Source organism: Lontra canadensis, unplaced genomic scaffold (genome assembly GCF_010015895.1).
Source record: "Lontra canadensis isolate GAN:19392208 unplaced genomic scaffold, GSC_riverotter_1.0 scaffold69, whole genome shotgun sequence".
NCBI classification, from domain to species: Eukaryota; Metazoa; Chordata; class Mammalia; order Carnivora; family Mustelidae; genus Lontra; species Lontra canadensis.
The window spans coordinates 9322249-9336498 of NW_022631063.1; the positions used below are offsets into that span (position 1 = coordinate 9322249).

General features: G+C 36.4%; 2 protein-coding genes across 3 annotated transcripts in view; one reads left to right on the plus strand and one right to left on the minus strand.

The window, feature by feature from the left end:
• The window catches only part of SLC25A12 (solute carrier family 25 member 12), a 193097-nt gene that overhangs the window by 132537 nt on the left and 46310 nt on the right, over positions 1–14250 (minus strand). The gene's annotated exons all lie outside the window — the stretch shown is intronic.
• Positions 1–14250, plus strand: part of HAT1 (histone acetyltransferase 1) — a 59364-nt gene that overhangs the window by 14143 nt on the left and 30971 nt on the right. For both annotated transcript variants that reach the window (XM_032880457.1, XM_032880458.1), the window contains exons 3-4: positions 3692–3767; positions 7932–8052. In XM_032880457.1, coding sequence (XP_032736348.1) covers positions 3692–3767; positions 7932–8052 — 197 coding nt within the window. The remainder of the gene's footprint in view (positions 1–3691; positions 3768–7931; positions 8053–14250) is intronic.

The following is a 14250-nucleotide window of genomic DNA, read 5'->3' on the forward strand; positions in this document are numbered from 1 at the left end:
TTTGGGGCAACTTTTTAGGAATCTGCTCCGTGTGGCTAACTGTAGTACAGTGAACAGTTTTTCATGTAATACAATGACTAATATAAAAACTTCATTTATTCTATACTAAAAAAAAAATCCTTTGTAATATACATAGCATTGGTTTTAAAGGATTTCTGTTAGATTCTTTCACCCAAATCTAATCAGAACCAAACAATAAATATTTGACTATATATTTACCCTTACGCTATTTGATTTTTACTTCAGCTGAAAGACGCATCACTTTGCTTTCTCTTTCTTTTAGTTCCTATTACCTATGGACTAAATTTCATGCTGAAATAGTAAAACCTTAATAGTTTAGATGACAGGTATATTGGAAGAAGGCCAATCCAAATTATAGAAATAGTTATCACTGCATTTTTTTTTAAAGATTTTATTTATTCATTTGACAGAGAGATCACAAGCAGGCAGGGAGGCAGGCAGAGAGAGAGGAGGAAGCAGGCCCTCCGCGGAGCAGTGAGCCCGATGCGGGGCTCGATCCCAGGACCCTGGGATCATGACCTGAGCCGAAGGCAGAGGCTTTAACCCACTGAGCCACCCAGGCGCCCCATCACTGCATTTTTGACACTTGTTACATTTCTTTTTCTCTGTGTCTCTCATCACTACTGAAATACTATATACTATATTAAAAGCAGTAGTTTGAAATTAATTTTTAATAATTTCTAGAGACTTCCAAACATTTTTAAATTTTAGAGATCAGTAGTGGGAAATTTGGGGGGTTAAAAAGTCTAGACATATTGGATTTTTTTTTATTGTGTAATATTATAGACATGCAGAAAATAGCAGGCTAATGAGTATCATGATCCCATCACTTAGCTGTTTCACATCTTAACATTTTGCTGTACTTGCCCAGGGTTTTTTTCAGTTTCAGTTTTCATTATGAAAATTTGTTAATACAGAGAAAAGTTGAGAGAATAGAACAATACTTACCTATAATCCAAATCTAAATTAAACAATTAACATTTTATCATATCTGCTTTAATATATAATTTTGCTAAATTATTTGAAAGTAGTTTTTTAGAAAGATTTATTTATTTATTTGAGAGAAAGTACACATGCTCATACAGGGAAGAGGGAGAGAGGGAGAGGAAATCCCAAGCACACTCTGCACCAAACTTGGAGCCTGACTCAGGGCTTGATCTCATGACCCTGAGGTTACAACCCAAACTAAAACCAAGAGTTGGACGCTTAATTGACGGTGCCACCCAGGTGCCCCAAAAGTAGATTTCTGAATATCATGACAGTCCTAATATATGAATATTCACATAGATAACCATAATTCCATAATTATGACAATTCCATTATCATACCTATGGAAATTAATGGTAATTAATAATTACCACTGTTATATAATTTTCTGATTTCTTGATTGTCCTTGAAAGTCTTCAGTAGCTTTATTTTTATTTTATTTTATTTTATATATTTATTTATTTATTTGCCAGAGAGAGAGGAAAGAGGGAGAGGGCAAGGACGACCAGGGGAGCGGCAGTCAGAGTTAGGAGCAGGCTCCCTGCTGAGGAGGGAGCCCAATGTGAGGCTGATGTGGGGCTCAGGACCCTGGGATCATGACCTGAGCTGAAAGCAGACACTTAACGACTGACCAACCCAGGCATCCATTCAGTAGCTTTTTAAAAAAAATTATTTAACCCAGAATTCAGTCAAGGATCATACATCATGTTTGGCTGTAATGTTTCTTAAATCTCTTTTAATCCAGAACAGTCTTTTCTCCATACCATTGGTTTATTTGGAAGAGTAATGTTATTGAGTAGAATTAATAAACAGATTTACATTCTGGATTTGTATGTTTTCTTTTGGTAGTATTTAACTTGTTACCCTGTCCTTTATATTTCTTGTAAATTGGAAGATTTAAAGCTGCATTAGAGCTAGCATAAACATTTTTGGCAAGAAAATGTTTTATAGATGATGTCTGTCTATTTTATATTGCATTGAAGCAGAAGACATACAATGTTGATCTATCCTATAATGAGTGATTTTAAGTTAGATTACTTGGAAAGGTCATACTGTCAGATCCCTACAGTGAAAAGATATCTTTTCTCTGTAAATTGTTAATTTGCTGGATGATACTTTGGCACCCTGTGAATGACCTGTTCTAAGAGGATAATGTTGGAAATTTTTCACCTACAACTTATCTTTTCATTCTTCAATTTAAAGATTTTGGTGAGGGGAGGGTAAGGGTTTTTTCTACATTAGATAAGTTATTTCGGGAAAATGTCTAGTATCAGAACTCAAATGAGTAACAGGGTGCCCATTTCCAACTTAAATTGGTAGAAATTAAAGTTCAGGTTACAGAATATTCTCGGGGAGATGGGAAGCAAAGGAGCTTAAGTAGCTGCTAGTGGGTATATAAACTCTTAAAATATTTTTAGAGGGCATTTAAGTAATATTTATAAAAATAATCCAGTACTTTTACTCTGTGTTTCTGCTGCCAGGAACTTATCCTGTATATACTTGGAAGTGTACAGAAAAGTGTATATAAGGATGTCATTACAGCATTACTTTTTTTTTTTTTAAGATTTTATTTATTTATTTGACAGAAATCACAAGTAGAGAGAGGGGGGGAAGCAGGCTCCCTGCTGAGCAGAGCCAGATGTGGGGCTCTATCCCAGGCCCTTGAGATCATGACCTGAGCCCAAGGCAGAGGCTTTAACCCACTGAGCCACCCAGGTGCCCCACAGCATTACTTTTTTTTTTTTTTTAAAGATTTTATTTATTTGTCAGAGAGAGAGAGGGAGAGAGAACGAGCACAGGCAGACAGAATGGCAGGCAGAGGCAGAGGCAGAGGGAGAAGCAGGCTCCCCGCCGAGCAAGGAGCCCGATGTGGGACTCGATCCCAGGACGCTGGGATCATGACCTGAGCAGCTGCTTAGCCAACTGAGCCACCCAGGCGTCCCCACAGCATTACTTTTAATAGGAAAAAACAAACCCACTTTAGGAACAACATGAATATCATCTTGCACTGATAAAGAATGATGTAATGATGAAGGCCTCCTTAAAACTCTGAGTACTCTTGGGGCACCTGCGTGGCTCAGTCCTTAGCTCGGGTCATGATCCCAGGGTCCTGGGATAGAGCCCTGGATCAGGCTCCTTTCTAGGCAGGAAGCTGCTTCTCCCTCTCCCACTCCCCCTGTTTGTGTTCCCTCTCGCTGTCTCTCTCTGGCAAATAAATAAATAAAATCTTATTTTTAAAAAACCCACAAACTCTGAGTACTCTTATTCTCAGAATGTTTCCTATAGCGTTCTTTTTTAGTCTTTTTTTTTTTTTTTGATGCTGTAGCTTTGCTTATCTCAAAGTGTCTTTTTTGGTTTTGTTTTCTTTTATTCTTTGCATTTTATGTAAACATACAGAAAAGTAAAAACTAAATCAGATGCCTTTGTCATGACTAGTTTTCTGATTCTTAAAATCAGTAGGGTTTTGATGCTGAAGCACTCAGTGATATTCTAATTTTCATTGTTCATTTGTCTCATGAGAATCCAATGTATATCATATCATGGAAAAGTGACATTTTACGTAAGAAGGATTGTTGGCTGTATCCTGGTTATAGTGAAATTCTTGAAATGGAAATACCTGTCACCTTTAATATCTTTAATTTAGTATCCTTAATATCTCTATAATTTTTACTCTTTTAAACAGTTCGTTTCCCTGAAGATCTTGAGAATGACATTAGAACTTTCTTTCCTGAATATACCCATCAACTCTTTGGGGATGAGTAAGTAATTTTGCCCAATCAGTGTGGCCAATAAAAATTTTTTTGTTCTTAATCTAGAAGTCAGACTTTATTTTCTTTGCTGTTTTTTATGTAATTTACTTTAAAATAAAATAGACATTAGAATGGCATTTTTGACATTGAGATACCAGTTTACTGTACAATACCTATCACATAGTGCTGTGGATATATTAGCTCATTTAATTCTCACAACGATCTTAGCGATGGCATTATCATTCATTACATTGTACATTGGTGGAATTGAATAGCTGCTTATGGACATATGAATGACCAAATTTCAGATTCAGGCAATCTATGAAGCCCATATTTATAATTACCACTTTTTTTCTTCCTGCTGCTTTGCTATACTGCTCTTAGTACAGAATATGCTCTCCTGAAGCTAGAAAGCTCAAGTTCTTCTATGACAAGTAAATAAGCAGTTAAAATAAATTTATTTATTTATTTATTTTTAAAAGCTTTTATTTATTTATTTGACAGAGAGAGAGCGCACACAAGCAGGGGGAGCTGCAGTCAGAGGGAGAGGGAGAAGCTGGCTGCCCCGTGGAGCAGGGAGCCAGATGCAGGGCTTGATCCCAGGACCCCAGGATCATGACCTGAGCCTAAGACAGGCACTTAACCGAATGAGCCACCCAGGCACTGCAAGAAATTTATTTTTAAAAGCAATGTTAAAGATATGTCCTGGGATATTCAGCACAATTCCTTTATTTCCTATAGCTTTATTACATTATTAGAATAGTTACCATTTTTTTTTTTAAACTTTTGATGCTGAAAAAACTTCTTATTTTCAGAAAGTTGTAAGAATAGTACTCTATGATGGGCACTTGATGTAAGCACTGGGTGTTATATGCAGCTGATGCATCACTGAACTCTACTTCTGAAACTAATCGTACACTGTATGTTAATTAATTGATTCAAAGAAAAAAAAAGAGTAGTACTCTGTATATCCTTCATTTAGATTCACCAGTTGTTAACATTTAGTTTTATATGCTTTAATCATTCTCTCCTATATAGATATGTTGGTACGTTGTTGAACCATTTCAGTGTTGTTTGCAGATATATCTTGATACCTTACTCCTAAATTCTTTGGTATATATTTCCTAAAAACAAGGACAGTAACCATATAATTACCAAAATTCAGTAAATTTAACAATGCTGTTACTATTTTCTGAGATATAGTCCACATTTCAAATTTTGCCAGTTGGTTTTCAATAATTCTTTCATAACAATTTTCCTCATTTTGGATCCAATCTAGAGTCACATATTGTATTTTATTTTTATTTTTATTATTTTTAAGATTTTATTTTTTATTTGACAGAGAGTACAAGCAGGGGGAGCAATAGGGAGAGGGAGAAGCAGGCTCCCACTAAGCAGAGATCCCAGTGCTGGAACTCCATCCCAGGACTCTAGCTGGGATGATGACCTGAGTCAAAGGCAGACACTTAACCAACTGAGACACCCAGGCACCCCACATACTGCATTTAGTTGTCATATCCCTTTGGTCTTTAATCTGCAACAGTTCCTCAGCCTTTCTTTGTTTTTCATGACATGGACATTTTCATAGGGTATAGGTTTTTATAAGCCTTCATTTTGCATTAGTTATTAGTTTGTTTCTTTGTGATGAAATTCAGATAATATACATTTTTGTAGTACCACAACAGAGGTTGTATGTGTCTGTCTCAGTCTGTCACAATCAGATAGTCCATGATATCAATTTGTTCCATTGTTCATTAACTTGGATCACTTAGTTTAGAGGTGTCTGTCAGTTTTCTGCACTATAAGGTTTTTTCTTTTATTATGTAATCTGTGGGGAGATACTCTGAGACTGAAAAGATCCTATTTCCCATCAGACTTTCACCCGGTAGTTTTATTTATTTATTTATTTTTAAGATTTTATTTATTTGACAGAGGGAGAGAGATCATGAGTAGGCAAAGCAACAGGCAGAAAGAGGGGAAGCAGGTTCCCTGCTGAGCAGAGAGCCCGATGTGGGTCTCGATTCTAGGACCCCGAGATTATGACCCGAACTGAAGGCAGAGGCCCAACCCACTGAGCCACCCAAGCACCCCTCACCCAGTAGTTTTAAATCCGTTGATGATTCTTGCTTGAATCTTTTATTGTGGTGGCAAAATGGTGATTTTCTAACTCTGTCATACTTTCTACATTTATTGGCATTCTCTAAGGAAGAGCTTCTCTTTTTCCCCTTATGTATTTCTTTGTTTATTTCAGAATAGACTCAAAGATTCTTTTTTAATCCAAGGGGTCATAATCTGCTACTGTTATTAATTATGATGGTCAAATTATCCCATTTCAAACCAGTTTTTGAATCCTTTTGATAAACCATCATCACTTGGGGGACACTTTACTTTGAAATACAATAAGATGTTCGAGATTCATCTTCTACTTACTCTATTAGTTCTGGAGTTAGCCATTTTCCCAAGGAACTCTGCTTTGTTGTAGTAGGAAAGGGTGTTTTGACATGGTTGACATTTAAAATATTGCCCTCGTGGCTATTGTACTTATGTCTTATTTCAGCATTGTTCACATACTTATTTAATGTGTTTTGAAATTAACAAATGTCTCTCCATGGAACAAATTTCCTCAGAATTTTTCATTATTAATGTATTGGATTGGGCATTTTATGTGCTTTTAAATATTAATAATTCTATTTTAGTACATATTGATTTATGCCAAAATTTGAACCTTTTGTATTTTTTTCCTTTTGTATTTTAAATATGTTTTATTTTATTATAAAGAGAAGAATATTTTCTTTGGGGATTTCTATCATTAAGGAGCTATTTATTTTATTCCTTTCCTCTTCCTGCTATTTAAAATCTCTTCCTTAGGTGCATAGAATCCAGCCTTACAGATTGCTTCTCAGTGGCACTTTGTACATTCATTCTGTTTTACATGTCGTTAAAAATGCTTACATACTCCCCTTCTAAGGTAGACAGGTGACAGTCACATAATCATAACCCTGTATCTTATGACTCAAGTATGACATTGGTCTTGATCCTACTTAGCATTGCCACTGCTTTTTATGCACATAACTTTCAGAGTCCTGGAATAGACCCTGCTTATGTTTTATTTTGGTAGCCTGGACAGAAATCTGAAAATGACACTGCTCCTTTCAGGCATTCTTCTTCAGAATTCACTTAAAAAAAAAAAAAAAGCTTTATTGAGATGTAATTTACCATATAATTCATCTATTTAAAGTATACAATTCAGTGATTTTTAGTATATTGTGTTGTGCAGTCATTACAGTCAATTTCAGAACATTTTGTCATTCCCACCAAAATTCCCATAACCATTAGTAGTCATTCTCTTTTTCCTCCCTTAATCTCCCCAGCCCTAGGAATCACTAACCTATCTTCTGTCTGTATAGTTTTACCTATTCTGAATATTTTAGATGCACATTTTGGAAGACTCTTTTTTAAGCCAGAAAAGAGAATAACAAACTATAAGTGGGTTGAAAGGAGCAGGGCTAGAAAAACAGCAGCTCTAGATCTGCTTTCTGAGTTCATAGGGTGATGTAATTAGATAGGTGCTTCTACCACTTTCAGCAGCTCTGGATGTTGATGATGGAAGCAAGTGGTAAACTGCAGGAAAGACTGGGCCAAAGCTACTTCTTAGCTGCTTGCCTAGCAAGGTACCAGTTTCGTACCACTCGTGTCTGATTTGAAATGCCTTCTGGTACTAGTAATAGCAGAAGCAGCCACAATGATGTATTACATTTATTACATAACTTGTATAACATGCTGGTCAACATTATAAGCAGTTTATAGGTATTAACTTGCTCATGTAACCCAAACAATGTCCCTGAGGTAGGTGCTATTATTCTCTCGTATTCTATTTTTTTGAAGATTTTATTTTTATGTAATCTCTCCACCTAAGGTGGGGCTTGAACTCACAACCCTGAGATCGAGTCACGTGCTCTACCAGCTGAGCCAGCCAGGTGCTCCTCTCTTATTTTATAAATGAGGAAAGCTGAGGCAGTTTTATTACAAGTACTTGTTTCTAAAATAAGTATGGTAAAATCTTGAAACTACCCATAAAGTTAAACTTGTTTATATAGAGAGCTAATTCTTTGTAATGACTTTGCAAAGAGTCTTTCTGGGGTCTCAGATTACTGATATTTTTCTCCTTTTCAGTGAAACTGCTTTTGGTTACAAGGGTTTGAAGATCCTGTTATACTATATTGCTGGTAGCCTGTCAACAATGTTTCGTGTTGAATATGCATCTAAAGTTGATGAGAATTTTGACTGTGTAGAGGTAAGAACAATAATAAATTTATCTTTAACTCTGCTTTCCATTTGAGTATAAAACAGGTTTTAAAATTTAAAGGCTTGAGGGAGGAGGGAAACTGTTATATAGTAGCTTTAAAACCACGGATTGGGGGCGCCTGGGTGGCTCAGTGGGTTAAAGCCTCTGCCTTCGGCTCAGGTCGTGATCTCAGGGTCCTGGGATCGAGCCCTGCATCGGGCTCTCTGCTCAGCAGGGAGCCTGCTTCCCTTCCTCTCTCTGCCTGCCTCTCTGCCTACTTGTGATCTCTGTCAAATAAATAAATAAAATCTTTAAAAAAAATAAAAATAAAACCACGGATTGTCTTTAGTTATGGAGGTAATTGCCTTCCTGTCACCACAATTAACCTTTGATCACGATCCTTAGCCTGATCTATTTCCTGAGTGGACCTTCTCTAAAAACCCTTTACTTTTATGATCAGAGTTGTATTTTGTTTACCAACTTCTGTTTTTTTATTGTGGATATGAAAATTACTTCACTTCCCAGAAGTTAAATAAGACAGAAGGCAATAGCTAAATTTTCTACTTTTTCTTCACATAGAATTTGCCCATTTAAATTTCTCTTGCTAAGTTCTGATTCCACAGATTTTGCTAATATATTTCCTTAAGAACATGGGCATTTAAGCTGATGATATAAAACTTTGAAACAAACGAACCAAAAGAGAGTGAAGGCAAAGAGAGGCATTAAAGAGAACGCATCCAGGGCAGGCCGAATTACAACCGCTCAGGAAACAGAGGCAGAATGATGTGACCACAAGCCAAGGAGTACTGGTAGCCCCAGAATTAGAATAACCACGGAAAAGACTCCACTGGAGTCTCTGGGGAGAGTGTGGCCCTGTTGACACTTCGATTTTAGTACAGTGATAGTGATTTTAGACTTTGCCTCTAGGCTGTGAGAGAATAAATCTCTGTTGTTTTAAGCCTCCAAGTTTATGGTAGTTTGTTACAGCAGCCATAGAAACTAATACAGATTTTCATACCAGGAAGTGGGGTGCTACTGAAACAAATAACTGAAACTGTAGAAATGTCTTTGGAAATGGGTTATGGGTACAAACTTGAAGAACTTTGAGGCACATGATAGAAGAATTGTAGACTCCCTTGAATAGACAGTTGGTAGAAATATGGACTTTAAAGGCATTGCTGGTGAAGGCTCAGAATAAAGTTAGGAGCGTGGGAGAGAAAACTTGTATTCTGAGGGAATAATGTACCATCACAAATAGTATGTTGGTAGAAATAAGAATGTTGAAGAAGTCAAAGGGAAATGAAGATATTATTAGAAAATGAGGAAAGGAGATATTTGTTATATAGTGCCAGGAAGCCTAGCTGAATTGTATCCTACATTTATATAGAAAGGAGAAGATGTAAGCAGTGAAGTTGGATATTTAGCTGAGGAGATGTCCAAACAAAGTATTTAAGTTGTGGCCTGGTTATAGTAAATAACCAGTAAATGTAAATGTAAGAGGAAAGGAAAGGGATAGATTGTGGGAAGAACTGTAAAGCAAAAAAGATCCAGGACTTGATTTGGGAGATTCTCAGTCTATTCAGGTAGCAGAAGACACAGAAATTAGGAGACTGATTGTCAGGAAATGTGCTTTGGAAAGAAATCGAAGAGCATGGCTAGATAACCTTTTGTTCTTTCTGAAGAGATTATGCACAGGACTCATGGATCTCCTCAATAATCTCAGTAAAAACCAGAAATAGAGATTGAATAAAGTCCTTCGTAGGACCATCTTATCTAATGATGTGAACCCTCTTGGCAAATACAGGTGACCTACAAGAGTTTTAAGAATGTTCTGTCAGCAGAAACACTGCCAGTTTGAACTAACAGGTTGAGGAAAGGCTAATGAACTTCCAGTATTCTATAGGTAGGAAATGGGCTGATTGTACTACTCAGCTACAAACATGTGCTTCCCTTCAAGAAAAAGGAATAATGGCCCAGAAGGTAGAGCCACAGGCCACAGTATTCTCAGGTTTTGAAAACTAATGGAATTTGACCTTCTGAATTTTGAAATTGCTTGGTTCCAGTGACTCCTTTTTTCCTACAGTTTTCTCCCCTTTGGAGTGGGAAACTCCATAATTTATCCTATGCCTGTCCCACTACTGTATTTTAGAAGTGGTAACTTGTTTTCTAGTTTTACAGGTGGAAAAGAATTTTGCCCCATGGTGTACATCATACCCAGAGTCTGTTTGAATAACTTAGATAATGACATTTGGACTTGAGCTGATGATGGAGTGATTGAAACTTTTGGGGATGCTGGGATGGGGTGATTGTATTTTGCATGTTTGGGATAGACATGAATCTCTGAGGGATCTGAAGAAAGTTATGTTTTTTAGAGTTGTTCTGTTTCTGGGCATTCCTATTTAAAGGCATTAAAACTTTTTCTTTTAAGGTTTTATTTAAATTCCAGTTAGTTAACATACACTGCAGTATTAGTTTCCAGTATATAATATAGTGATTCAGTAATGCTGTACATCACCAATGTTCATCACAGCAAGTGTACTACTCTTTAATCCCATCACCTATTTAACCCGTCCCCCTACCCATGTCCCTTCAGGGCACTGAAACTTTTCATCAAGAATTACTTCAGAGTTGATTTTTTTTAATGAAATGCCATTTTGTCACTGAATCACATTTATAAAGTTGGAAATTGCATTCTTAGCGTAAAATCTCTTGTCATTTGAATTTTAAAATCCAGGAAGTTTTATCAGATCAGATCTGCTATATTGAGAATACTGTGCTTCACGTAACTAAGCAAAGATCTTATGTATCACTGCATTCTGGATATCCTAACTCCCTTCTGTACAAGTAGCAATTCTTAACACATTAACAATTAAACTTTTTCAAGGCTTTAAACTGACTTTAAACTTCTGACTTAAATCTTTTGCCAACCTCATGCCCCAAAACTTCTCGTGACTTGGGAAAGGTTGATTTGGGTTTTTTTTGGGTTTTGTTGTTGTTCTTTGTTGTTGTTGTTGTTGTTGTTAATTTTTAAAATTGTGTTTCATTGTAAGGACTTGCCCAAATTCACATGATGCTAGATAAACTAGCATGTAAAATAGGCTTATTAAAGTAGAGTTTTTTTCCTAATCAGATGTTTCTTATTAGATTATTAAATTCTCAAGCCCAGCTAGATACTCTTATTAAAAATGCAGGTAGTAGTTTCCCTCGTGTTGTACAAAATTTACTGTTGTTTGAAGGTTTTGGTGTCTTTTTTTTTTTTTTTATGTTCCAGCTGATAGTGCTGAATTGATTTCTTCCAAAGGAACTATTGACTTAGTTATTGGTAAATCTTTCAAATACTATTTGCAGTGAAAATAGCTATGTATTTGCATTGACTTCTAATTGCTCCATTCTTGAAAACCAGGTTTTTCCATTTAGAAGTACTGTGTTATGAGTAAGGAATCAATCTTTTATAATGTCTTCTTGTGGGATTATTTGCTTCATGGTCGAAGATCATTTATTTAAATTACATGTTCAAGCAAAGACTTTTTTTCCCCCTTATAAAAAAAGAATGGGTAATGGATGTGGAGGGAATGGGCTTGCCTCTTCTATCTCAGTTTGCATTGAGAATGTTCATTCCACAGTGCCTCTGTGTTCTTGATGCCAGGGAAAGAGTGGCAAGAAAACAAAATCATTCCTCTTATGGGAATGAACTAGAAGGAACAGTCAGTAAACAAATAGTAAGTAGTGTTACGAAGAAACACTTTGCTGGTTCCTTCATAGAATGAAGAGGAGCCAATGTAATGTAATAACCTGAGGGAAGAGCCTAGTAACAAAGACCCTGAAAGGAGAACACTCAGAAATATCTCTGTTGTTAAATGATTATGGTAATAGAGAGAAGGGTAGGAGATGGTTGAAGGGGTTGGCAAAACTAGATCTTGTCAGGTAAAGAATAGTTGGCAGCCTTTAGAGGTTTTAAGTAGGTAAGAGTCATATGATGATCTGTATTTTCAGAAGATTTTTTGGGGAGACGCCTGGGTGGCTCAGTCATTAAGCATCTGCCTTCGGCTCAGGTGATGATCTCAGGGTCCTGGGATCGAGTCCCACGTCGGGTTCCCCCACTCAGTGGGCAGCCTGCTTCTCCCGCTCCCATTCCCCCTGCTTGTGTTCCCTCTCTTGCTGTCTCTCTCTGTCAAATAAATAAATAAAATCTTTTAAAATAAAGCGGCGGGGAGGGGGTTGGCTGCTCTGCAGAGAATACACTGCAGGGGGAAAGAGTAAAAGAAGGGAGACCAGAATGTTGCAGTGTTACAGGCAACACTACATTACATTTAGTTGGCTGTCTGGGGATATATTTTGAAGATAGAGCCAGTAGGATTTACTTTTAAATTAAATTTAATGAGATGGAAAAGAGAAACAAGGAGGATCCTATTGCTTAACTTTAATAATAGTACTATTAACTGAGTTAAGAAAGATTGGAGAAGTAGGTCTAAATAGGAAAAAAAAAATCTATTTTTGTTTTAGATATGTTATATTTGAGACTTATATATCATATTTGAGTTTTCACAGACTATAATATGTAGTAGTATTTTTGTGTATGAAAGATAAACTCTTTTAGGTGAGGTGGTTAGAAACCATGGCATATCAGCTTAGAAGTTAATTTGCTTATTAAAATTTTGCCATTACATTAATCTTTCATCATCCATTTTTCTTTTCCAAGCTGAGTTCTCCAGTTCCATGTGAAAGTTTTTAGTCACAATTGAGAAGCTCATAAAACATCCCCACTAGCCATCATCGTTAAAGGCAACATAATTATTCTGAATTTTACTACAATAAACTTTATTGTTCAGACACTGTTGGTTTGTTCCTCTTATGGTTGTCTCTGACCTTCGCTTTTACTGATACCTCCTGACCTCTCTTTAATTGAAGTAGAATTGGCATACAGTATCCTTTTAGTTTTTAGGTATATATTATAGTGATTCCATTTTTTGTTGTTGTTGTTTTAGTATCTTTATACATTGTGAGTAATTCCCTTGGCAAGTCCAGTTATCATCTGTCACCATCCAAAGTTACTACAAATTATTGATACTGTTCCCATATGTGACATCCCCATGACTATTTTATAACTGGAATTTTGTACTTCTTAATCCTTTTCATCTATTTTGCCCACCCCCCTCAACTCCCACTCCCATTCCGCTGTCCAGTAACCAACAGTTTGTTACCTGTATATACGAATCTGTTTCTGTTTTGTCTTGTTCACTTGTTAGTTTTGTTTTTTAGATTTAATGTAGCATAATACCCTGTAGGTCCATCTATGTTGTTGCAAATGGCAAGCTTTCATTTTATGACAGTAACATTCCATTGTGTGTATGTATTTGTGTGTGTGTGTATGTGTGTGTATTTAAATATATCTAATCTTTATCCATTCATCTATGATGGACACTTAGGTTGCTTCCAAATCTTGCCTATTGTAAGTAATGCTGCAGTGAACACAGGGGTGCATGTATCTCTCCAAATTGGTGTTTTTCTTTTCTTCCAATAAATATCCAGAAGTGAAATTGTTGTATAGTAGTTCTTTCTTTATTTTTTTGAAGAAACTTCATACCATTTTCCATACTGGCTATACCAATTAACATTCCCAACGACAGTGTATGATGGTACTCTACTTTTTTTTTTTTTTTAAGATTTATTTATTTATTTGAGAGAAATAGCAACAGAGATAGTGAGAGAGGGCAAGTGCAGGGAGGAGAGGGAGAAGCAGACTCTGCAGAACAATGAGCCCGATGCCAGGCTCCATCCCAGGATCCTGGGATTATGACTTGAGCAGAAGGCAGACACTTAACCGAGTGAGCCACCTAGGTGCCCCATCTCTACTTTTTAGTATGATGTGATCCCATTTGTTTATTTTAGCTTTTGTTACCCTTGCCTGAGGAGACTAGTCTGAAAAAATATTGCTAAGACCAATGTTAAAGAGCTTATTACCTGTGTTTTCTTCTAGGAGTTTAATGGTTTCAAGTCTCACATTCAAGTCTTTAATCCATTTTGAATTTATTTTTGTATATGAGGTACAAGAGTGGTCCATTTTCATTCTTTTGCATGTGACTGTCCAGTTTGCCCAATGCTATTTGTCGGAGAGACTGTCTTTCCCATTGTTCTTGCTTTTTTGTCATCGATTAATTGATCCTATATGTATGGGTTTATTGCTAGGCATTGCATTGATCTCTGTAT